A 25,000-nucleotide genomic window follows, 5' to 3' on the forward strand; every position below is an offset into this window, starting at 1 on the left:
CTGCATCCACTGCTCGAATAGTTATGCCAGTTTGCAGCCTGTATTGATAGCAGAATGATGAATTGATGGGTAGAATTTTGCTGAAACACATGACAGTACTCACAGCCCGATCCTCAACGTTCAGGGATCAAATGGCACCAACGTCATCTATCTCTGCAGAGGAATTGGAGCTGGAGACCTTTAAGGATGGTATTTTGATAGTACTTTGCAGTACTTTACTTAGAAATGCTCACACCAAGATCCGGTTTCAGCTAATGCCACCACCACCAGCACCAATCCCCGCCACTCTTACCATAATGACAGTAACTACTCCTACCACCACAACTGATCTTACTGCCACCACTACCACCACCACCACCACCACCACCACAACAATAAAACACGAACTACTCTTACAACTCCCCCCCCCCGCGCCCAACCAACATTATCACTCCCCACACATACACACTTTTTACAACTACCACCACTACCCTCATGATGCTGCTACTGTAACCACCACCACCACCGCCACAATGTCCGTTACGTCACCACCATCACCACCACACCCCCAAAACAACGTCCTTAATAAATAAATCAAGCCTTCCAACCACTTGAACAGTTTGTTACAACAAATTTGGATGACCCTTGTGACGTCATCGCCACGGTTTTTTTTTTGTTTTTGTTTTGTCTTTCATATTTTCCTGTATGGTGTTGTTGTTGTTGTTGTTTATGACAAGTCACCAGTTGTTGAGATAATAATTACCAAACTGAATCACCAGCGTATCTTGTGTCAAAGCCATTGACGGTAGAGGCAGTCAGTCATCGTCGTCATCATCATAACCACCACCGCCACCACCACCATCATCAACAACAACATCGCTATAACAATAATCACCATCGTTGTCTTCACCATCGTTATATCACCATCATCATCATCGTCGTCATCAACATCCCACAAGTGAACCCTATTTTGATTTTCCGTGTTACGCTACCACCACCACCACCACCACCACCACACACTTTTATTAGCACTGTTAGACGGAAACTGAAAGAAGCCCGTCATATATGCATATTAGTGTGTGTGTGTTTGTATTTGTCAGCCACTACCGATTGACAACCGATGTCGGTGTGTTTGCGTCCCCCTAACTTAGCGGTTTCGCAAAAATGACCGATGCTATAGGAACCAAGCTTTGGACGAAAATAGGTTCTGGACGTCGTCCATTCAATCGACAAAGAATTCTTCGAGATGGTGCCCCAGCATGGCCGCTGTCTATTAACAGAAACGAGTAAAAGATATGTATGAGTGTATACACTGTGTATACAAGCATAAGCACATTGACATGCACACACACACACACACACACACACACATTCCTGGACGCAACAACGCACAGAAGGCCCCACCCTCACACTACACACACACACGCATGCACACACACGCAGACACACACACAGACACGCACGCACTGAGATAAACACGCAGACACACGCACGTACTCACACACACACACACACTTACAAGCACACACACTCACAATTACATACAGGTATTCACACCCAAAATAACTCCGTATTTATTACGGCTGTTAAAATACCTGATAGTAACAACACAGAAATAATCGAAATTTTCATACACCTCCCCTTCATTCTGCTCTCTCTCTACCCCTCTCACTTTCTCTCTCTCCCCTCACACCCTTTTCTCTTTCTCTCCCTCTTATTTACGTTCTATCCTTCCCTTTTTTTCTCTTTCGTTAAGTATGTCTTGTGCGTACGTGTATACTGTGGTGTTTTGTCATTTCGTTCCCTTTTGTTTTCGTTCATCGTCTGATTTGCATGGCCTCCTTACGAGAGAAAGAGAAGAAAAAGAGGAGAGAAAAGAGGGAGGGAGAGAGGGAGGAGAGGCGAGAGAAAAGAGAAAAGAGAGAGCGAGGAAAGTGAGCGAGAGAAAATGAATGAAAGGGAAAAAAAAAGATGAATTGAGCAAAGGAGATGCCAAGTTATAAAGTAAAAAGAGGTGAGACTGAAGGAAAAAAGAGAGGTAAGAGAAAAATAGAGAAGAAAAGAGAGGGAGGAGAAAGAGGATAGATAGATAGATAGATAGATAGATAAATTTAGAGGGGTGTTTTAAAACGCTTTAATATTTATGAGTAATGCCCACACACACACAAATACACATGTACAAACATACATATGCAATTATATATATATATGAAGTAGTCATCGTTTCAAACCATCAGCGCCACCACCACTATCGTCTTCACAGTCACTTTATTAGTAATAAAAAAAGAAGGAAGGTGACAAGTAAGTAAAGATCAAACAAAACAACCCTAAATGTACATATAAGGAAACGTGTGTGTGTGTGTGTGTGTGTAGTACTTATTACCCCTCAGCACTTATAGACACAGATAGACAGACGCAGGACACACACACACACAATACAGTATACTAAAAAAAAGGTAGACAGAAACAACATGCACACACAGAGACAGGCATGGCTGTGTGTATGTGTGTGGTAAGAAGTTTGCTTCCTAACCACATGGTTCCGGGTTCAGTCACCCTGCTTGGCACCTCTGGCAAACGCTTTCTACTAGAACCTCGGACTAACCAAACTCCTGTGAGTGGATTTAGTGGATGGAAGCTTATCTTGTGTGTGTGTGTGTGTGTGTGTGTGTGTATAAATATATTCGTTTAAAAGAAGAATAAAATGGAGATTGGGAAGTTGATAATTGGTTTATTATTAATAGCAAATTGGTCATTTTCACTTACGGCCGTTTCAATTATTACTCTATAAACATCAAATTTACATTTATGCGACATGAGCATAATATCATCAGAGGCAAAAGGATGTACCGCTGGATGCTATATGCGTGTTTGTGAATTCAATCGTTGCTATTATGTTAAACTGTCTTATGTCCAAATTCGGCCAAATGCGTTTTTTTTTTTTGTCAATATCTATTTTTGCTTGCAATAGCTGGTTCTTTTGGTCAAACTATCGTATCTTCAGCTGCTTCAGATGCCAAGATAACGGAAATTGCCAAAGTGTAATACAACGGTTTTGCTATGGAATGGTAGATAGATAGATAGATAGATAAACCTGTGAGTGCGTGCGCGCGCGAGCCCTATGTATTTACTGTTGGATGAATGGAGGCATTCTGTGCGAAAATGGAGGTTTCCTTTGGCATCAGCAGCCAGAAAGAAACCAGCATGACAACATTGGTCGATGACTCACAACTGATGGGTACCACCCAATGACAAAATATCAATTCTAACGGTATTACATATACACACATACACAATATATATATATATATAGATAGATACATCATACATACATACATATATATATATATGGACGTGTCACCCCAACATCGCCGTCAATAAGAGGCACTCCCCTCACGTACAACTATACTACACATACACACGCGCGCACATACTCACACACACACATATGTAAATGTGTGCGTGTGTGTGTGTATGTGTTATATGTACATATAACGAGGATTTCATTGTGTTTAGTAAGAAAACAGAAAACCACCCGACCGCCCACCCCTTCTCAGCACTTGACATGCATGCAAAATGAGATGTTTATGTGTGTGTTTGTTCTTTTCGTTTATTCTTTTATTTGTTTCAGTCATTTTGACTGCGGCCATGCTGGGGCACCACTTTTAGTCGAACAAATCGCCCCCCCCCCCCCAGGACTTATTCTTTGTAAGCCTAGTACTTATTCTATCGGTCTGTTTTTGCCGAAACGCCAAGTTACGGTGACATCAACACACCAACATCGGTTGTCAAGTGATGGCGGGGAAGGACAAACACAGGCACACACACACACACACACAACACACACATATATATATATACGACGGGCTTCTTTCAGTTTCCGTTTACGAAATCCACTCTTAAGGTTTTGGTTGACCTGCGGCTATAATAGAAGACACTTGCCCAAGGTGCCATACAGTGGGACTGAACCTGGAACCTTATGGTTGGGAAGCAAACTTAACTACACAGTCACTCCTGCGATATATATATATATATTTTTTCTTATCTTTTATTCTTTTACTTGTTTCAGCCATTTAGACTGCGGCCATGCTAGGGCACCGCCTTGAAGAATTTTAGTCGAAAGGAATCGAACCCGGAACTTATTACTTTTTTTTAAAGCCTTTGTACTTTGCTACTTGTTCTATCAGTCAGTTTTGCCGAACCGTTCCGTTACGGGAATATAGACTCAGTAACACCGGTTGTCAAGCGGTAGTGGGGGACACAAAGACACACACTCATTTATGTGTGTGTGTGTGTGTGTGTGTCTGTGTGCGTGTGTATGTATATATGTATATATATTTATGAGTGTATATGTATGTATGCATCTATGTATGTGTACGATGAGCTTCTTTCAATTTCCGTCCACCAATAAGACAGAAATATAGTTTTAATGTCTTCCTCCATTTTTAAGTAAAGAGTAAAAATAAAGCAACCTTGCAAACCACGACTGACCTTTACACACAGACGCACAGAATAACAGCAATCAACTAACGACAGCGGAGTGTCCAACAAACACCAGCAATCTGACTGTCGCCTGTACCCTTGACAAGAGATGCCAGTTACTCTTTTACACCTACCAGGCTCGTTCGTATTGGCCTGAGTTGCTGGATGATTTTTCGTCCTTTTAAGAATATTGTAGAACAGAAACTCCTCATAGACTGGAATTTAAATCCTAATCTCTACAGAAATTTATTGTTTCAAGAAAAAATTGAATTTGAACTGCTTTTAATTTTTACGATCATAGATAACAACTCGGGCTGTAACTTCTGAGCCCGAGTGACGTCCCCCGCCCCGTAACTTAGCGGTTCGGCAGAAGGGACCAATAGAATAAGTACTAGGCTTACAAAAAGAATAAGTCCTGGTTTCGATCGATTTGGTCCGGCTAAAAGCGGTGCTCCAGCATGGCCGCAGTCCAAATGACTGAAATGAATAAAATAATGTATATGTGTGTGTATATATATATATATATATATATATGCATCCCTATTTTACTCAAAAAGTTAGGATGGTAGGATGTTGCGCTTTCCTCTCTCTTCCTCAACTTCCAGTTTTTTAAACACCCCCCCCCCGGCCTTCTCTTCGCTCAACCACCTCCTCCCCCACCCCCCGGTCATACACTCCTTTTTTCAATTTCTATCGCTTATTACCCCAGCTGTAGGACTTCCGAAACAAACCGCATCATCGTTCGATCGAAACACGATACAAGTCAGCCAAACCTTACCTTCGTCGCCGTCGCCCCTTCCCAGTCAGTCAGCAGCCAGACACTCTAGACTGGTATCTCACACACACACACACACACACACACACACACAGCATGCGTGCATGTACACATACATTGCATACAAGCATGTGTACGTATATATATATATGTAAACATAGGCGCAGGCGTGGCTGTGGGGTAAGAACATTGCTTCCCAACCACATAGTTACGGGTTCAGTCACACTGCGTGGCACCTTGGACAAGTGTCCACTACTGTAGCTTTGCGCCGACCAAAGCCTTTTGAGTGAATTCGATAAAAGGAAACTGAAATATCTATTATTTAAATTGAACACGACGTATCCATTTCCAAGCAAGTTTATATATATATATATATATATATATATATATATATATACACACACACGACTGGTGTTGGAGTTTTTACGTCTCTATAATTTAACGGTTCGGCAAAACAGACCGATAGAATAAGTAACAGACTTTAATAACTAAATAAGTCCTGGTGTTGATTTGTTCGATTAAAAACCTTCCAGACGGTGCACCAGCATGGCCAAAGTTTCAAAGTGCCTCAAAGAGAGAGTTTTTTTTTTTTTTTTTTTTTTGCATGGCACTTACCAAATTATGTAAGAAACTCTTCGACCTTGAATCACTTTATAACTTTCGCCGATTAAAATTTTATTTCTAAAATACCTCTGCTTCATTGAAACAGACTTTTGGCTAAACAATAAAATTCTCATCAAATACACACATCCAGACACACACGCGCGCGCGCGCGCGCGTTATATCTGGAACCACCCCTTCACACAGACATGAACTTCACGTAAATACTCGACACGCACGCGCACACCTCCACCTTCTCATACTCACTCACACACACACAAACACATTATACCTCATCCTACCCTTTCACACAAACACAAACGCCTACAAACACAGACTAAAACACACGCACACACACAATCGAATAAAGTGCACATATTACATCTCACACACACACACGCATACGAACACACGTGGTCACGTGGCACATTCTGTTTCCGTCCCACGATCAATCTATCGACATTTCATACAAGAGGCTTTCAAACTGAAAAAGGACATGTGGTTCTCTCAGCAATCAATACCGACATTGTGTGTGGCGGCAGAGCAAGAGGTTTGCTTCCTAACCACATGGCTCCAGGTTCAGTCCCACTGCGTGGCTGGAAACTGAAAGAAGACCGTCGAATATATATACATATTATTCGACATACCCGGTAATTCCCGGGAAAGCGGGGCTTATCCCTTGGTGTCGTTCTCATAATTGTTTCGCTAATCCAACAATACAAAGTATGTGGCCCTTAAAACGGTTTTTGTGCCTTTACAGAGAATACCGAACTGTCTTACACAGGGTCTTGTTTTTAGGGATTCCCAATAAGTTCTGAATACCCAAATTGTGAAGTCAGTTATGTAATAACGTGAAATTAGCTACCCGATAGTAAGAATTCAAATAACGTAGCCCCGAAAAGGGCTTTAATGCGTCCCCAGTGTATATAGAACTTAGGAGGAAATACTAATAAAGTATGTATACTAAAATCGTGAAGGATGTTATACAACAACAGGTTAATCAGATATGAGAGAATAACAATTCAAAGTAAATAACTCTGAAAAGGGCATTTGTGCGTTCCCAGAGAATATTACCCTCAGCGGCGCTAGTGTTGGTATATTCGTGAATAAGTCACTAACCGAAATAAGTGTCCTGGGGTCGACAAAAGGCGGTGCTCTAGCATGGCCGCAGTCAAATGACTGAAACAAGTACAAGAATAAGAGAATATATATATATATATATATATATATATATATATATGGGAGAATTAACGAAAAAAACAACATACGAGGACAGGTGGTGTAAACAACAAAAGGATGTATTAATTATATATATATTCTTTGATTTGTTTCAGTCCTTTGACTGCGGCCATGCTGGAGCACCGCCTTTAGTCGAGCAAATCGACCCCAGGTCTTATTCTTTGTAAGCCTAGTACTTATTCTTTCGGTCTCTCTTCAGTGATTTCATTCGTTTTGTCTTTCTCCTCCTTTCTCTCCCCCTCCTCTTTCTCTCTCTTTCCCCAACGAGCGTGTAACGACAGGGGAAACTAGTCGAATTGTTCCTCACTCGGGACAGCGCGCCAGTGTGAATGTATTTATACAAACAGCCAAACATATATCTTCTTTATGATTAATTATAGAGCATTCTCAGTGAATAATTGCCTCGAAGTAGAGGAATTGGGGTGTGCTTTGTGAGGCTCGAGTGTGCGTGTGTGTGTGTATGTGTGTGCGCATGTGTGTGTGTGTGTGTATGCGTGTGTTTGTGTGTGTGGTATTTCTCCCTAGGTAATATGGATGAAATAACTGTGAATCAGGTATAGCAAATAAGAAATAGACCGTAGAGGTGTCGTCTGCACTGGATACGTGTGTGTGAGAGAGAAGGGGGCAGAGAAAGAGACAGACAGAAAGACAAACGGAGTGTTTGTGTGTGTTTAGTAAAGAGAAACAACGAGAACAAATAGTTAAATACTTTTTTACACAGACACACACATACATACATACACACAACATACACACACATAGAAATACTAACACACATACGCGCACACGCACACACACACAGATACCAAGAAATACACATCGTACATACATACAGACAGACGGATATATATACATACAGTCACACACACAGAGGTTTACAGATAAATCTACACATAGATATACAAACACACACACAAGCTAAGAAACGACTTAAAAAAGAGAAGCGGCCTCTACACGGTAGCTCGTGGCACTCCGTCGTTTACGACGGCGCGGGTTCCAGTTGATCCGATCAACAGAACAGCCTGCTCGTGAAATTAACGTGCAAATGGCTGAGCACTCCACAGACGCGTGTACCCTTAACGTAGTTCTCGGGGATATTCGGCGTGACACAGTGTGACAAGGCTGACCCTTTGAATCACAGACACAACAGAAACAGGAAGTAAGAGTGAGAGAAAGTTGTGGTGAAAGAGTACAGCAGGGTTCGCCACCATCCCCTGCCGGAGCCTCGTTGAGCTTTAGGTGTTTTCGCTCAATAAACACTCACAACGCCCGGTCTGGGAATCAAAACCGCTATCCTATGACCGCGAGTCCGCTGCCCCAACCACTGGGCCATTGCGCCTCCACAAACTGATCGCGTAATACACAAGTAAATAGGGTAATAGGTACATTTCGCTGTTTCCGTTACAGTTTTCTGACTCAGAAGACAAAGGAAAGAACGTGAGGAAACACGTGTCCTGTAGTCCGATGATATCATTCACAGCCCAGCTTGGTGTGTTTTCACACAAACTGCCAAATAAGGAGAATTTCTCTTCCAAGACATTTACCGTAGGGAATGTCTTTCCGTGTTTCAATGCACTCCAACACGTTACATAGATATGTACTCACCTGTATTTTAATCACCGCTGTTTAGTGTACCTTCAATTAATTAATTCCAGCGTGACAAAGCTTTGCACACGCCGGCAAAGTTATCATTTGTTGTTTACACAAGAACAGCAAACGTCAATTCTTAATGGGTTCTGAATGGCGGATTCGGTGTCTGCGGCTGATGAAGCCTCACAACACAAAAACACGATTCCCACAGTCCGATAAACATCATTCATAACCTAGTTCGATGTGTTTCCACGTATGATACCCATAAGGAGAATTTCTCTTCCGAGACGGTTATCACAGCGAATGCCATTTTGTTTCTGTGTGCACGGACGTGTTAAATATACATGTACACACTTATATTCTAATCATCGCTGCTTTGTAAGTGTGACTTTAGCAAAAAGACAAATGTTGCACCTATCATGCATTACGTCTTTGATTTCAGTCCATAGTTACCTTATCACGTCCGTATATCATTTATGTGTGTGTGTGTGTGTGTATATATATATATATATATATATATATATATATATATATATATATATATATATATATATGTATGTATGTATATTACACACACATACACACACACATATATATATATATATATATATATACGACTGACTTCTTTCAGTTTCCTTCTACGGAAGCCACTCACAAGGCTTGGGTCGGCCTGGGGCTATAGTATAAGACACACGCCCCCAAGTTGTCACGCAGTGAGATTGAACCTGGTGCCATGTAACTGGGAAGCAAATTTCGTACCACACAGCCACGCCTCGGTAAGTTTCCGGTAAATTTTTTCCCCATTACATCAGTCTCGCTTTGATGGTGCGGCATTCTTAAAGAACGAATGGTTTCTGATGGCTTTTGGTGGTCAGATTCGCTCAAAACATGTCAAAAATAGCTCAGGTAAAACGTAGTCGTCACTTTCAAACCGCGAAGGTTACAACAGCAAATTAATTAATTAATTTATTTAATTTACAAATTAATGGATAAAAAGTCACGATGTTTTAAAGTATGAAATGTTTCAGAAATTTTTTGAAATTTCCACCAATCAGATGCAGCCATTCTCGACACGCCGGAAGTTGGAACTGCCATATGTTTTTTTTTTATACCAATGAAGACCCACCTGGTAGCTAGATCAGATAAAAGAAAAAATTATATATACATATAAAAGTATGGAGAACATATGGCAGTTCCACTTCAAGCGTGTCAAGATTGGCTGCAGCTGATTGGCTGAATTTTTTTTTAATAAAATTTGAATATCTAAAGCTTCATAACTTGTTTATTCCCAATTTCTGCAAAAAATAGTTTTGATTTTCGAAATTAATTAGTTTTCTTTTATTCTTTGTTTCAGTAATTACACAGCGACCATGCTGGAGTGCAGCCTTGAAGAATTTCTAGTCGAATAAAAAAAAAAAATCCTTTTTTAATACTGGTGCTTATATTCTATCGGTCGCTTTTGAGGAGGACGTAAACCTACCAACACCGGTTGTGAAGCCGTGGTCGGGGACAAACACAAGCATAAAGGGCGATCTTACGATAATGGTACACGATGCCATCCACCTATACAACTTTCCCCTCGTGACAGATAAAGAAGATGAAAAGGAGGATGAATGACGTCGACACTCTCTGTAGACCAATACCAAAGGAACGCCACACAATGCAAAATTTCAAGAAAATCGGAAGAGATAGTTCAAAACCGCCATACAAGCAGCGTCGTTCATTGCCAATAGGCGAGCTGGCTGAATCGTTAGCACGCCGGGCAAGACGCTTAGCGGCATTTCGTCTGTGTTCACGTTCTGAGTTCAAATTCCGCAGAGGTCGACTTAGCCTTTCATCCATTTCGGAATCGATAAAATAAATACCAGCTGAGCACAATGGTTGATGTAATGAACCTTACCCTTTCCTGAAATTAATTGCTGGTCTAGTGCCAAAATTTGAAAGCAATAATTTGAGAGAATAATCCATAGAAAATCTACCTCAATAAACTCCATGCGACCCATGCAAGCATGGGAAAGTGGACATTAAAATTACGATAACCATGATGATGCTGGTGACGGTGTGTATGTGTGTGTGTGTGTGTATATATATATATATATATATATATATGTATATATACAATTTAGTCTGGCTAGTTATAAGGCGATTTCGCTAATACTCGGCTTTTGGATTTCCACGAAACACATTTTGTTACGACGTAAGCTTATTTCCTCAGTGGTTTTTTCCTGAAATCCATTTAAGCCCCACGGTTTAGCACCACCTTAAATGGCTACTTTCAATTTCCTTCAACCAAATTCGGTAAATTTTTTTACTATTACACGCGTCACAGGAGACGGGAGTGACAGTAAAAACAAAAATTAAATTTTACAGGAAAATGGAGCGGAATTAGGGGCTAAAAATGTACAAGGTTAAATTCTTTGACGGAAAGATACAACCGCCTCAAATTCCTTATCCTTTCCTGTTTCTGTGGGGTAGTCATGGTAACTATTCCCTAAGTCCGCCCATTAGAAATGACACCTGCCTCGTAAGACTGACGGGTAAAGTTCACTCACAGCAGGTAACAATTGCCGGAGGTGCCACTTAGTGGGACTGAACTCGAAACTTCTAGGTTGAGAAGCGAGTTATGCTTGTTCTTATACTAAATAAAACTGATGAAAGCCAGTACCATGAAGGAAAAAAAAAAAAAACAATTCTTTCTTTTGTTTCCAAACTATTGGTTTATAATAAAACAATGCTGGAGCTTGCAGAATGGATGATGAGTCAGGAACAATAGTAAACGAGATCAGTTTGATACAGGCTGCTGTTGTTTAAAAACAAAAATATATTTGATTGAAATTTTAATTTCATTGACAAAAACAGACTGTTCCATAAAGTTTACGCTTTTTGTTGAGTATTATTTACGTTAGGTATGAATATTCAGAAAGATTCAGACATTATCGAGAATATATATTTCGTCTGTTACAAATAAAACATGTCGGCTGGTCTTCCATTATTTCTGTTTAAAGAAGTGTCCCATAAAGCAGACGACATGAGTGTGAATGAGAGAGAGAGAGGAGGGGGAAGAAAGAGAGACATGAATGAATAACTAAACGAATAAATAAATGATGTATTCGTCATTAAGGTTTGTTAGTTTAACAGTTTAGTTTGAGATAGTACTTCCTTCTTTGCGGTGACAAACCTCTTCATCATCGTCATTAGCGTCATTACTTGATTCTCGGTGTTGTTCTCAACACAATATGGCTGGCTACACAAAATTGCTAATGGTCACGGGATTAATTAGAAAAGAATTTAACTGACACATAACTAAAATGAGAGGGTCTTTTAGACACACCAATCATTCCATCACCAACAGCTTTCACTTTCATTTGTTACAATGAATTTGTCATAAAATTTCCTTGTTATATATATATATATGAGTATATATTATCATTTTCTGTTAACTTCTCAACATCTACCATAAAGCCAGCTCCCTCTCTAGTACACTCCCCCTCTTCCGGCCACCACTTAGACGAAGCAGATCTTTTAAACTTGCGAGTTACATGGTGACCTCACTAGTGCTGGTGCTACGGTGTCACGACAAACGCACTCAGTACACTCTACAAAGTAGTTGGCGCTTGGAAGGGCTTCCACCTGGAGAATCAATGCCTTGGTATTGAATGGAGAACGATGACCGTCCTCCTAGTCGTTGGATCCTGTTGAATTGTCCAACCAATGACAGCGTGGAAGACAGGATATCACATTTAATGTCCGTCTTCCATGAGAATGAGAGATGGCTAAAGAGGACGGGCGGAGGCGGAATGGAGGCGTATGTAGTAAATGGTGAACAAGGATAGAAGGGTAGTGGTCGAAAAATATGAGTGGGGGGGGGGGGCAAATAGGTGGTGATGGCTGACAGTACAGAAAGTGTGAAAAACAGTAGCAGCAGGATAATAATAATAATAATAATAATAATCCTTTCTACTACAGGCACAAGGCCTTGAAATTTGGGGGAAGGGATTAAGTCGATTACATCAACCCCAGTGTTTCAATGGTACTTAATTTATCGACCCCGAAAGGATGAAAGGCAAAGTCGACCTCGGCGGAATTTGAACTCAGAACGTGGCAAACGAAATACTTCTAAGCATTTCGCCCGACGTGCTAACCATTCTGCCAGCTCGCCGCCTCAGAATAATAATAATAATAATGGAAACTGAAAGAAGGCCGTCGTATATATATATATATATATATATATATTCTTTTACTTGTTTCAGTCATTTGACTGCGGCCATGCTGGAGCACCGCCTTTTAGTCGACATCGGGACTTATTCTTTGTAAGCCAGTACTTATTCTACCGGTCTCTTCCACCGAACCGCTAAGTTACGGGGAAGTAAACACACTAACATAGGTTATCAAGCGATGGTGCGGGGGGGGGGACAAATAAACACAAATATATGTGTGTGTGTGTGTATGTATATATATATATTATATATATAATATATATATAGTTGAAATTTATAGAAAAACAGAAGATGAAGACAGATGTATGAACAACAAGTAGGAGTATTAGTTTGACGCTCAGGAAAGTAAGAAAGTCTTTTATGTTTCGAGCCTACGCTCTTCAACAGAAAGGAATACGAGAAAATAAACAAAGAGAGAATGAAAAAAAAACTTGTGGATTTAGCGGTCAAGCATGCCAACGGGCTTCTTTCAGTTTCCGTCTACCAAATCCACTCACAAGGCTTTGGTCGGCTCGAGGCTTCAGTAGAAGACACTTGCCCGAGGTGCCATGCAGTGGGACTGAACCTGGAACCATGTGGTTGGTAAGCAAGCTTCTTACCACACGGCCACTCCTGTATATATGTGCACGAGTGTCTTTGTGTTTGTGTACCCACCACCACTACCACCACCGTTTAACAACCGGTGTTGGTGTGTTTACATCCCCGTCAACTAGCAGTTCGGCAAAAGAGACCAACGGAATAAGTATTATGCCTTAAAAAATAGACTTGGGGTCGATTTGTTCGACTAAAACCCTTCAAGGTGGTGCTCCAGGATGGCCGCAGTCAAATGACTGAATCAAGGAAAAGACTACATAACGATTGCAGCGTGTATGTGTGTGTGTGTGTTTGCTGTAGTAACTTTCTTTCACTCCTACATACCCACCCTCTCTCTCTCTCTCTCTCTTCCTTCCTCTCTCTTCCTTTCTCTCTCCATTAAATGCGAAAAACAACCAAATTAAAAGAAAAAACATAAAAAAAGAATATAAAGAAATAAATGAACTTCAGTCAGCGTTGCTGACGACTTCCACTTAATTCACCGTTAGAGTGAAACTTGAGGAGGAAGAGGAAAGAGAAGGAGGGAGTGGACGAAGGAGTGAGTGAGGAAAGAGGGGGAGGGAGCAAGTTTTGAAGTGGAGAGGGAAAGTGTATGAAAAGGAAGCAGAGAGAGAGAGAGAGAGAGAGAGAGAGAGAGATGAAAGGAAGAGAGACTGAGAGCGAGAAAGAAAATAACAAAAGCAGGGGAGGGAGAGAGAGAGGGGGGAAAGAATTAAAGGAAAGAAGAAATGGGAGAGGGAGAAGAGAGAAACAAGGGAGTGATAAAGGGAAAAACGAAAAGAGAGAGAAAGCGAGAGAGGGATAGGAGAGAGGAAAGGGAGGGAGAACAAGTTTGAAGTGGGGAAGTGAAAGAGAGGCAGAGAGAGAGGGAAGAAGGAGAAAGGAAGATAGAAAGGGGATAGAGAATAGAAAAGGCAGAAAGAGACAGAGAGGGAGGGATGAAAGAGTGTCAAATATATAGAGAACCATGGCAGGAGGAGAGAAAGTGTGTGGGGGAAGGTAAGAGGAAGGGCGGAGAGACAAATTTCAAATCTGTAAAAAAAAAAATCTCATCTCACACACATACACGCTAACATATGCATACATACAGACACACAAATACATTAATACATGCATATAGGCACAGAAAGACTAACACACACTCAGACATACAAATATACATATATATATATATATATATATATATACACACACAAATGTAGTGATGAAATACCGAAAGTAAACGGAAATATTTCATGCCGGAAAAGTTTTTGAAAGTAGCGTGGATAAATTTAAAGGTGTATAAAAAGTGTGTGCCTGAATGCATGTGTGTATGTGTTTATACACATATGTATATATGTGTGTATGTATGCATTAAGGCCATTCCCTGTTACATTTCACAACTTAAAAGAGCCAGTTGTCTCTCAACATGCAAAGTTACCTGATCGAAGTTATTTGATATCGATGTCTTTAATGATTTAAACTAAACGCCAGTTTATTAACATTAGGAAAACAGTCGCGTCTTCAAGACGCACACACTATATGTATGTATGTATGTATATATATATATATATATATATATAATCTGAAGTTGAAACTCTATCCAAACTTGTTTCTTTACTTAAAGTTTCAGGTTTCTTAAATATTTTATGCCATTCATATACATACATTCATACCTACGTACATACACATGTAACAAAAAGTAAATATATACATATTAACCCCTACATACATACATGCACACACAGCATTGTCATGTAGCCGAAGACTGATGCTTTGGATAATTATTTACTCATAGCATCTTCCTGGCAACAAACATATGTTAATTCTCCTTCATGAGTTTTTCACTTCATTTGAAAGGCCGAACAGAATTTCTTAAAAACACTGCTTTATCTCTCATTCTTTCTTTTATTCGTTCTCATTCTTTCTCCTTTTCACTTTCTCCGTCGCTTTTATTTCTTACTTTCTCTTTCTTCTTCTCTTATTCTTTCTTTCTCTCGGTCTTTCACGTTTTCTCCGTCTTTCTTTTACTTTCTCTCTGTTTCTCTTACGCTTTCTTTTTCCTTCTCCCTTCGACTCTTTCTCTCTTTTCTCTTTTTCTTTCTTTTTCTCTCTCTCACACAATTTTTTTCTTTCTTTCTCTCCGTTATTCTTACAATCTTTTTTTACTCTCTTTACCATCACATCGAAACCCGTGTGTGTGTGTGTGTGTGTATTGATCCTAATACGACAAACTTGACTTTCTTGAGTTCGAATCTTACCGACGTCGACTTGGCCTTTAATCCTTTCGAGGCCGATAAAATAAAGTACCAGTCAAGTACTGAGGTCGATGTAAATCGACTAACCCCCCCCCCCCCCGCCTCCCCAAAAACATCAGGCGTCAGTCGTACTTATTAATAATAAAAACCATTAATTATTAATTAAAATAAAAAGTCCATCTTCAATAATTAATTTCGGAAACTGCAAAAAATAAACGGGGATAACAAGCATTCAAACCACCCAACATGGAGAATCTTGATTCGGGACACCAAATTTGCTAATAGCAACCAGAATCGCCTTCATTTACACACTATAATCTTTACAAGATATGGAAAAAAAAAGACACCATAAAAATATATAAAATATATATATAAAGGAACCAACGAAGGTTACTCGGTATGCTTAAAAAAGCAGTCAGATCGCCCTTAATGTAGAAACAACAGTTTTAAGTTATGCGTGCCGTTCGGCTTGCTTTAAATAACAGTCGAATCGCCCTAAAGTACACACAACTAAGTTATGCGTGCCGCTTGGCTTGCTAAAAATAGCAGTCGTATCGCCCTCAAATCATACATACGTTTTTAAAAAGTTATGCAGGTCGTTCGGTTTGCTAAAAATAACAGGCAGATTGCCCTCAAACCACACATAACAGTTTTAAAAAGAAACAAAACAAAAAAAGAAGGCATTGGCTATCGCAGTCTTAGACAAACTATTTCTGAATGTTTTTTTTTTTTCATCGCAGAACAGTTCCAGGAATTAATATCTTTGATAATCAGTTTCGAAACTAGTTACGAAGCTATGGATGGTAGAGTAGGGGGGTAAGACATCAGGCCAAAAAAAATGTGCTGCGATAGTTTTTTTTTTTAACATCTACATTTACGTTCTAAGTTCAAACCCGGTTGGGGTCAACCTTGCCTGTTACTGCCACGGGGTAAAGTATAATAGTCGATATTTATCGACTGCTATGTCCTTCACCCAAATATTTGCAATCTCCTGCTTCGAGTGAAAATAATAAAACAGCAAATATATCGAGTTGTTTACGTTTTGAGTTCAAATCCCACAGAGATCGACTTTGCTGTTCTTCCTCCCAGGGTTGATATAACGAACTAATAAATAGCCCAGTAAGGTCCTAAGAGGTCAGGTCACCTAATTTTATTACAATACCCTTTAAGAATCCAAAGTCTTGTACTGATGTGCTTAGGGAGTAACCTAATTCGTCTATAATATCCTTTTAAAATCTGGGGGTCTGTTCTGAAGCACAAGGGGTCACCTAATCTGGCTAATACCCTTTAAAAACTTGAGGTATTATTCTGTAGTTCTGAAGTGTGTGTGGGGGGGGGGGGAGCTGTGCCTAATTCGGTTATGGTACCCTTTCAAAATCTGAGGTCTTGTGCTACAATACTTAAGGGTCACCAAAATCGGTTATAATGCCCTTTAAAAGTCCAGAGTCTGGTGTTGTATGTCAGTCGTATAAAAGCTATTATTGGAACCGTTTTACATTCGAATGGAGGAATATAAATTTGAGGCTGTTTTCATTCAGTTGAACTTTTATAAACGGTCGTAGGGTTAGCTTTTGCAGCCCCTCTCTCTCTCTCTTTCTTTCTCTCTCTCTCAATATATATGTCTGTGTCTCTGTGTGTGTCTTTGATAATTCGCCATCGCTCTCGAGCAGGGCTATATCTATATGATCAGACATCCCAACCGTGACCATCACACCTTTATTCCCCCTCTCTCTCTCTCTCTCTCTCTCCTTCTCCCTCTCTTATCTATGCGTGTGTGTGTGTATGTGTGTTTAGTAAATCTACATCTATGTTTAAAGGCGTTCCAGCTGTGATCACTAACCTCGTTTTTTTTATTTATTCAGTAGACAGTGTGTGTGTGTGTGTGTGTGTGTGTGTGTGTGTGTGTGTGTGTGTTTAAAGGAATACATTATCCAATGTACGTTTATTTCCTTCCTTCTATTATTATTTTTATTTATTTATTGCAGACATTAGGGAGTGCTTTGGGGGGAGAATATTTCGCTGACATTTCTAGCAGATCAAGTGTACACACGTGTGTATGTGTGTGTACGTATACGTATTATATGCTTGTGTGTGTGAGTGCACGGCGTCTCTGAGTATGTGTGTTTAAGTATTTGCGTGCTGTTGTAAAGTATGTATTTGAGTGTGTGTGTGTGTGTGTGTAGTATATGTACGAGTTGTGTATGTATGTGTATCTGTACATGTATGTAGTGTGTGTATTTTGTGAATGTGTTTGCACGTGTGTGTGTGTGCATAAGGCTTGTGTACGAGTTGTGTGTGTGTGTTACTTTGAATGTATTAGTGTGTGTGTGTATGCTTGTAAACATATGTGTGTATAAGTCTGCCTGAGTTTGTGTGTGTATGTGTGTATGCAATAGGATGAAGACGGCAGCTTCCCCATCACTTCCTAACGTGATAGAGAGAAAAAGTAAGAAGAAATAAAAACCTTCAGACGAAATTTTTTAAAAGTCAGCAATTAAAGATTAATAATAAAGCCATTAATGACAGTAATAGTTATTATATAACGTAATAATAATAATAAATATATATAACACAAATAAGTACTTTATATATAACAACGGGGGGAAAGGGTTTTTTTTTATTTAACGGACGAGACGGGTCTCAAAAGTTAGTTCGGTCTGAATAACTTTGAAAGGCAAAAGCGAAAGCTCTCATCATCCAGAAAGGAAAACAATGAGAGGGAGTAGGAGGATGAGGAAGAGGAGAACCAGATGCAGGAGGAGGAGGAGTGAAGGAGAGGAAAACCGGGGATGTTCGTATGAAAATCCGAAATTTCCGAAACGGAACGATGAAAAACCTTGGTTCTTTTTTTCTTGTTATTCAGCATCTTTTAATCGTCTTTTCATAATTTACTTTCATTCTTTCTTTCTCTCTTTTTATAACCCCCCCCCCCCTGTATTAGCGTCATCTTATATTTGTAGATTTTAATTTTGAATGTTTTTTCTTTCTTTTTCTCATTGTCCCTTTTTTCTTTTCCTTTCTCACCTTACTTTTTCGAAATCCCCTTCTCTCTTTCTCCCACACGTATCTTTCTTTCACTCTCTCTCCCTCTCCCTATGTATGTATTTATCTACCTATCCATCACTTTTACCCTTATACTTTCTACCTTTTTACCTTATTTTCCCCTATACCATCACCTTAACTACTTCTCTCCAACCCTCTCTTTCTCTCAATCCTTCTGTCACCCTCTCTTTATATATATATTTATATATATATATATATATGTATATATATATATATATATATATATATATATATGCCTCTTTCAGTCTGTCACAATTTATCCGTTACTTACTCCCTATATCCCTCCCTTTTCTCTCTATCAATCTATATACCTCACTCTCGATTTATCCGTTACTCCCTCCCTATATATATGTCTCTATCCCTTTTTCTCTTTCTCTTTCAATCTATCTCTCTATCCGTTACTCCCTCCTGTATATCTGTCTCTATCTCTAATCTCTCTTTCTTTCTATCTATCACCTCCTCTCTGTCTATCTATCACCTCCTCTCTGTCTATCTATCTATCTATCTATATATATATATATACAAAATTAAGAGGAAAGACCAGCAAAAGTGGACTCCTATATGCTAGAAATAGATGCCAAATCACCTAACCACGAAGAATATGTTCTCAATATATACATGTGTGTGTGTGTGTGTGTGTGTGTGTGTGCGTCTGTCTCCATCATCTTTCTTTCTTCATCTCTCATTCAAGACAAACCCAACGTTTGTTAAATCCTTTCAATAAAAACTAATTCAAAACTTAAATCCAACTTCAAAAACACAACCAAAAACCCCAACCGAACAATCCAAACTAAAAACAAAAAAACGATCGAAAGAAACCCAAACGGGACAAAAAAACCAACAAAACAAACAAACAAATAAATAAATGGTTAACAACAACAACAACATGAAGAAGAAGAACTCTTAACAAAAAGGAAAAAAGAAACTTACCAGCGTAGTTATCAAATAATGTTGGTAGATACTCCGTGTGGAAAGTGTTATTTGTAATTCTGGCCGCTAAACACGACTTGCCAATGGCACTGTCTCCGACCAGGACACACTTTATGTTGCTTTTGTCTAAACTTTCGTCTAGTTCGGACGTCATTTTGGGCGCTGGCTGGGTTGGTTGTAAATGATGGACCGGAATTTGTGTTGAGAGAAAGAGAAAGGCAGAGAGTGTTGTGTGTTAGAGAGAGAGAGAGTAAGTGTGTGTGTGTGTGTGTGTGTGTGTATGTGTGTGTGTGTGTGGTGTAGGAGAGAGAGAGGAAGATGTGTAGAGCGGGAGTGCATGAGGGGGTAAGAGAGAGAGAGAGAGAGAGAGAGTAAAACGAAACGGATTATTTCCCTTAGTAAATAGATGAATGAGTCAATGAATAAAAAAAGAATAAAAAGGAAAAAATAAATAGGAAGATAAATTAAAACATCTGAAAGAGAGGAAGGGAGAGAGAGAGAGAGAGAGAGAAAAAAAGAAAGAACGAAGAGATATATTAGATAGAGACAGACAGACAGGCAAATAGATAGAGAGGTAGATAGATAGATAGATAGATAGACAGATGGATGGATAGATGGATATATATTGAGAGATATAGAGATAGAGAGACAGAGAAAGTAAGGGGGAGATGGACTGACAGACAGATAACCAGAGAGAGCGAGAGAGAGAGAAAGAAAGTCAGATAGACAGGCAGGCAGGCAGGCAGACAGGCAGGTAGGCAGGCAGACAGACAGAGACAAAGGGAGGGACAGAAAGACAGATAGACAGACTGGAAGAGTGATAGAAAGACAGATGTAGTCAGAGATAGAGAGAGAGAGAAGTAGATGGATAGACAGGTACAGAGATAGGGAGGGAGGAAAAGAGACAGTCAGCAGAGAAAGAGAGAGAGAGAGGAAGACAAACAGACTGACAGAGAGAGAGAGAGAGAGGAGGAGGAAGAATGAAATTAGGAAATAGAACGGGGATAGAGGAGGGGGGTTAGTTAAGGTGTGTAAATATAATTTCTAGACCTTAAGTTTTGTTGACTAAACTTAAAATGAAGCGAAATGTGATTTGCATTTTTTAATTATTCTTTTTTTTTAATTTTTACAAACATCCAAATTAATGCAAACATGTCTTTTATATCAAACAGAAAATAAGTTTAAAAGAAACCCTTAAGTTTCGTTGTCTCGTGAAATATTAAAGGATTACAAAGGAAGGAGACCTTTCTACGGCACAGTAGAATTTTTTTTAAAACGTTGATTTTGAAGTTGTTTTACTTTATACTTTTATATTATTTTTTTGATTTTTGTTTCTTTTTTCGAATTAAAATTCATAAAATTGTGTGTGAAGCCTTTCGTTTTCGAAGAAAGGGTTTGCTATTAATTAATTTATTAAAAAAGGTTATGAAGAAAAATGTTTTCATTATCAGCTCATAATTAAGTGGACCAAAGTTGGGATAAAATCCAAATTAATTTGAATGGTTTCTTTTTCTTCTTCATTTATCAAATATTTCACGAGTTACATTTGGGTTTCGTGTGTGAGACTTATGGGTTACCTTATAAGAGAAACTGAAAATGCATCAAGGAATGTTTTTTTTGCGTGAGTGTAAAATACACAAACACACACACATACACACATGCGTGTACATATGTGTAGATAGATAGATAGATAGATAGATAGATAGATAACTTTCTTTTATTAGCCACACAGGGCTGCACACAGACAGATAGACAGACAGATAGATAGATAGATAGATAGATAGACAGGTAGGAAGGTAGGTAGATAGATAGATAGATAACTTTCTTTTATTAGCCACACAAGGCTGCACATAGACAGACAGATAGATAGATAGATAGATAGATAGATTGACAGATACATACATACATATATAGGTACGTACAGATGCGTGTTTGTGTACATGCGTGTAAATATGTAATGCTTGTGTGTGTTGGTGTTGAGGCACGTGGTTCGGTGACTACAGTTATAGGGTTACGATCATTAGGTTGTGAGTTCGATACCCAGGTTAGGGAACCAAATGAGTACCAGCGGCAGGGCAGTGGAAAAATTAATTCTATGACTGACTGGCGTCCGTTCAGAAGCGAAGAGTATCTTGTAGTGTCCATTGCCTCATAGATCCAAGTAAACTCCAGGTTTGTAGGTTCAAGACAGTTTTTAACTCTATATGTGTGTCTGGGAGAGTGTGTTTCGTAGATCAATACATGAATGCATTTTGACATATGTATTGATAGATCAATATGTGAATACATACATATGGTGTGTGTGTGTGTGTGTGTATTCTGAATCGGCTCTCGAGTTACTTGTAACTTCTGATTATTAAAATTATATAAATACATACGTATATATAGTCTAAGAATCTACATCAGAAAAGAATGCATTCGTATATTTGTCAGTAGAATGGATGTATCAATCTGAGTCGCTATTTGTTTTGTTTTTGTTGTTTCATAACTGTCGTCTCAGAAGAGCACGCGGTATTACTCAACCGTTCCGATAGCTAACATCCGGTTTTAGTACCGAATGCGAAACTAATTGGTAATTAGTAATTGGTAATGGTTTTGTAATACTGTATATTGTGATTAGTGTGTGTGTGTGTGTGTGTAAACAGAGTAGATACAATTTTAGAAACGTAACAAGAAAAAATAGTTTTATTTGTCCCTTAGCAGAAAATGGGATCAATGTATCAGTCTAACTAGTTTCAAGTCCTTTTTGTTTTCATTGATAGGTGGGGAGAGAGAAGAGCAATGCCCATGGCCCTTGCAGGCGCCTTTACCCCACCCATCAGCCCCGCCTCCGGCCGGTAAGATTGCTGTCTTTAATGTTCCTGTTGGAGGTTTGTCAGCCAACACCGACGAAGAAAGACATGAAGGGGGGGAATGCCAGTGGGATTGTATTCAGGGAAAGAAGGATTGGGTGTAGGGATCAATATGTAGTCTTGAAGCAGGGTAGACACAACTGTCGACTTAAGCCCTGATGTGCGTAAAGTAATAAACCTTTGAGAAACATATTCTCGTCTCTACTAGTTTGTTTGTGTATAGCTCAGCAAAGCTATAAGAAGAACTCTGAAACATGTTGTCAATAACTGTCCAAAGACCCCGGGGTGAGGGGACCTAATACTGGAGGCATGACCAGACCCTGAAGCTAGTAGCAGAGAGCACCTGCAACGGGATTAGCTATTCCAAGCACCTCTGCTCGACGAAAAAAGTTAACAAGGTTGTCAAGGTTAGTGTGAAGAAGATGCCAGATCCACCGCTCCCAGATTCACTTTGTAACAGCACGTGACAGCGAGCCGAAAGTTGATCTGAGGAAGTTAGCTGAAGTCCCTTGAAACTGTCGCCTCAACATAACTAAGATTAGACATGAATGCGTGTTTGTGTGTGTGTGTGTGCGCGCATGCGTAAGATTCCTAGCCTTGTGCAGTGAATCAGCAATATCGGGAAGAAGGAAATTAGTTTAAATATCTCGGAACTTTTATAGAAATACGATAATGGGATGGGCATTAATCATAAGAAGCCGAACTTGATGAAAACATTAAGAAAGCTAATGAAATTCAAGGAATACTTTCAAGTGTGTAGAAACCACAATTTGGCTGTCTGTACGATTTATGGGGAGGTCTTTAAACGGCGTCCGGTGACGAGAATCCAGTTCAGGAGTTCTGGGATTATGGCGAGCGTGGAATCACGTCTTGATTACCGTTACTCCCAGGTCCATTTTGACATTCGATGGTAGTACTTCTCAGGGTTAAATAGGTTTATCGGGGGTTTAGGAGGTTCCGATTATGTTTGACAAAGCTCTGAGGAAGGAACTTGTTCTATGGCAACCGACTGAATGCCGAAAGTGTTGTACAGGCTTTTTGTCACTTAAATCCAATGGTGTTCGGGTGTCTCACTATTATCTCATTTCGTCATCCGTTTTGTATTTTTTTAAAGTTCGATGGCGATGGATATCTGCGCACGTGCAAGGATGAAAGTTACTCAGAACAATCGATTATTATCGGAGAAGATGAGGCAATCATCATATATAAAACTGCTGCTTCTCTGGCTGTTACCACTAGAGTAGTGGTTCATATGGGTTCTGAGGGTCCGTATAAAAGTTTTGGGGGTTCGCTAAAGTAAACAAAATTAAAAATTTAAATTGGGTGGGTGGGGGTTAAATTAAAAAAAAAAAATTCCGACATCTAAAACGTAAGAATCCGAAAATTTTTTTCAAAAACATGCATTTTTCAAGGAGAGGTGCGAAATTGCAGTAGCCCCCGATTTGTCAAATATGGTTAGATGTTTTGGGAAGCCAATCACACCGATCTTGACCTCTTGTACAAAACGGAGGTCACGCAGTGAGGTACTATATATATGTGTGTGTGTGTGTATCTATTTATATATGAGTATGTGTGTGTGTGTGTGTGTATATATATTTTAATGGATGAATGTGAGTTCGTCCTTTAATTGGAGTAATTTCCAAAGATTTCTAACAGTTTCTTCATCCTTTACTATTGCATTTTCTAACGTAAATTTGTACAGGTATGAAAACTTATACAGGAATAATCAGTATACGATCTAACTTAAGCTAGGCATGACTCCAAGAACTAACGCATTATGATTACTAAGGGAAAATCTATGTACTTCTAACGTCTTTTTTAGTTTTTATCCCAACTACCAACGAGTACGAATTTGACTTTCCGATTTTCTATTATGAATAGCTGAGTCTTTTTGTACGAAACAAATTGTATAGCAACATGAATAATAAAAACTATAACCTATTTTAGCATCTTATCTCCTCCATTACATAAATATGAACGAATTTGTTGAATTGTGTTTAATTAGTTAAATCATATACCGATTAATTATATATATATATTCTTTTATTCTATTTTATTTGTTTCAGTCATTTGACTGTGGCCTTGCTGGAGCATCACCTTTAGTCGAACAGATCGACCCCAGGACTTATTCTATCGGTCTGTTTTGCCGAACTGCTAAGTTACGGGGGACGTAGACACACCAACAGATGGATTGTGGTTCACTTCAGCTGTTTCATGTATGTATATATATATATATATATATATATGTGTGTGTGTGTGTACATAATATATATATATATATATATATATATATATATATATATATATATATATATATATATATATATATACATACATACAGCTGGGTGTGGTAGAATGCATGTATGTATGTACGCATGTTTATCTGTGTGTCTTTCTGTTTATTCCCACACCATTGCTCAACAGCTGCTGTTGGTTTGTTTA

The 25,000-nt window shown here is 39.2% G+C and overlaps 1 protein-coding gene and 1 long non-coding RNA gene across 3 annotated transcripts in view; one reads left to right on the forward strand and one right to left on the reverse strand.

Moving 5' to 3' along the window:
* Positions 1–11,635, forward strand: part of LOC149131268 (uncharacterized) — a 34,878-nt gene extending 23,243 nt beyond the window's left edge. Inside the window, exon 3 of the long non-coding RNA XR_016238157.1 lies at positions 10,020–11,635. This is a non-coding gene — a long non-coding RNA (uncharacterized LOC149131268). The remainder of the gene's footprint in view (positions 1–10,019) is intronic.
* LOC106870278 (cell division control protein 42 homolog) overlaps positions 1–25,000 on the reverse strand; it is a 45,855-nt gene that overhangs the window by 15,878 nt on the left and 4,977 nt on the right. Inside the window, exon 2 of one of the 2 annotated variants that reach the window (XM_014916297.3) lies at positions 19,707–19,872. In XM_014916297.3, the coding sequence (XP_014771783.1) occupies positions 19,707–19,872 (166 nt within the window). Of the gene's footprint in view, positions 1–19,706; positions 22,259–25,000 lie in introns of those variants that run through there. The other variant, XM_089340759.1, reaches the window with a different exon arrangement.

The sequence above is a fragment of the Octopus bimaculoides genome, chromosome 24, assembly GCF_046866305.1.
Source record: "Octopus bimaculoides isolate indiv1 chromosome 24, ASM4686630v1, whole genome shotgun sequence".
Taxonomy (NCBI): Eukaryota; Metazoa; Mollusca; class Cephalopoda; order Octopoda; family Octopodidae; genus Octopus; species Octopus bimaculoides.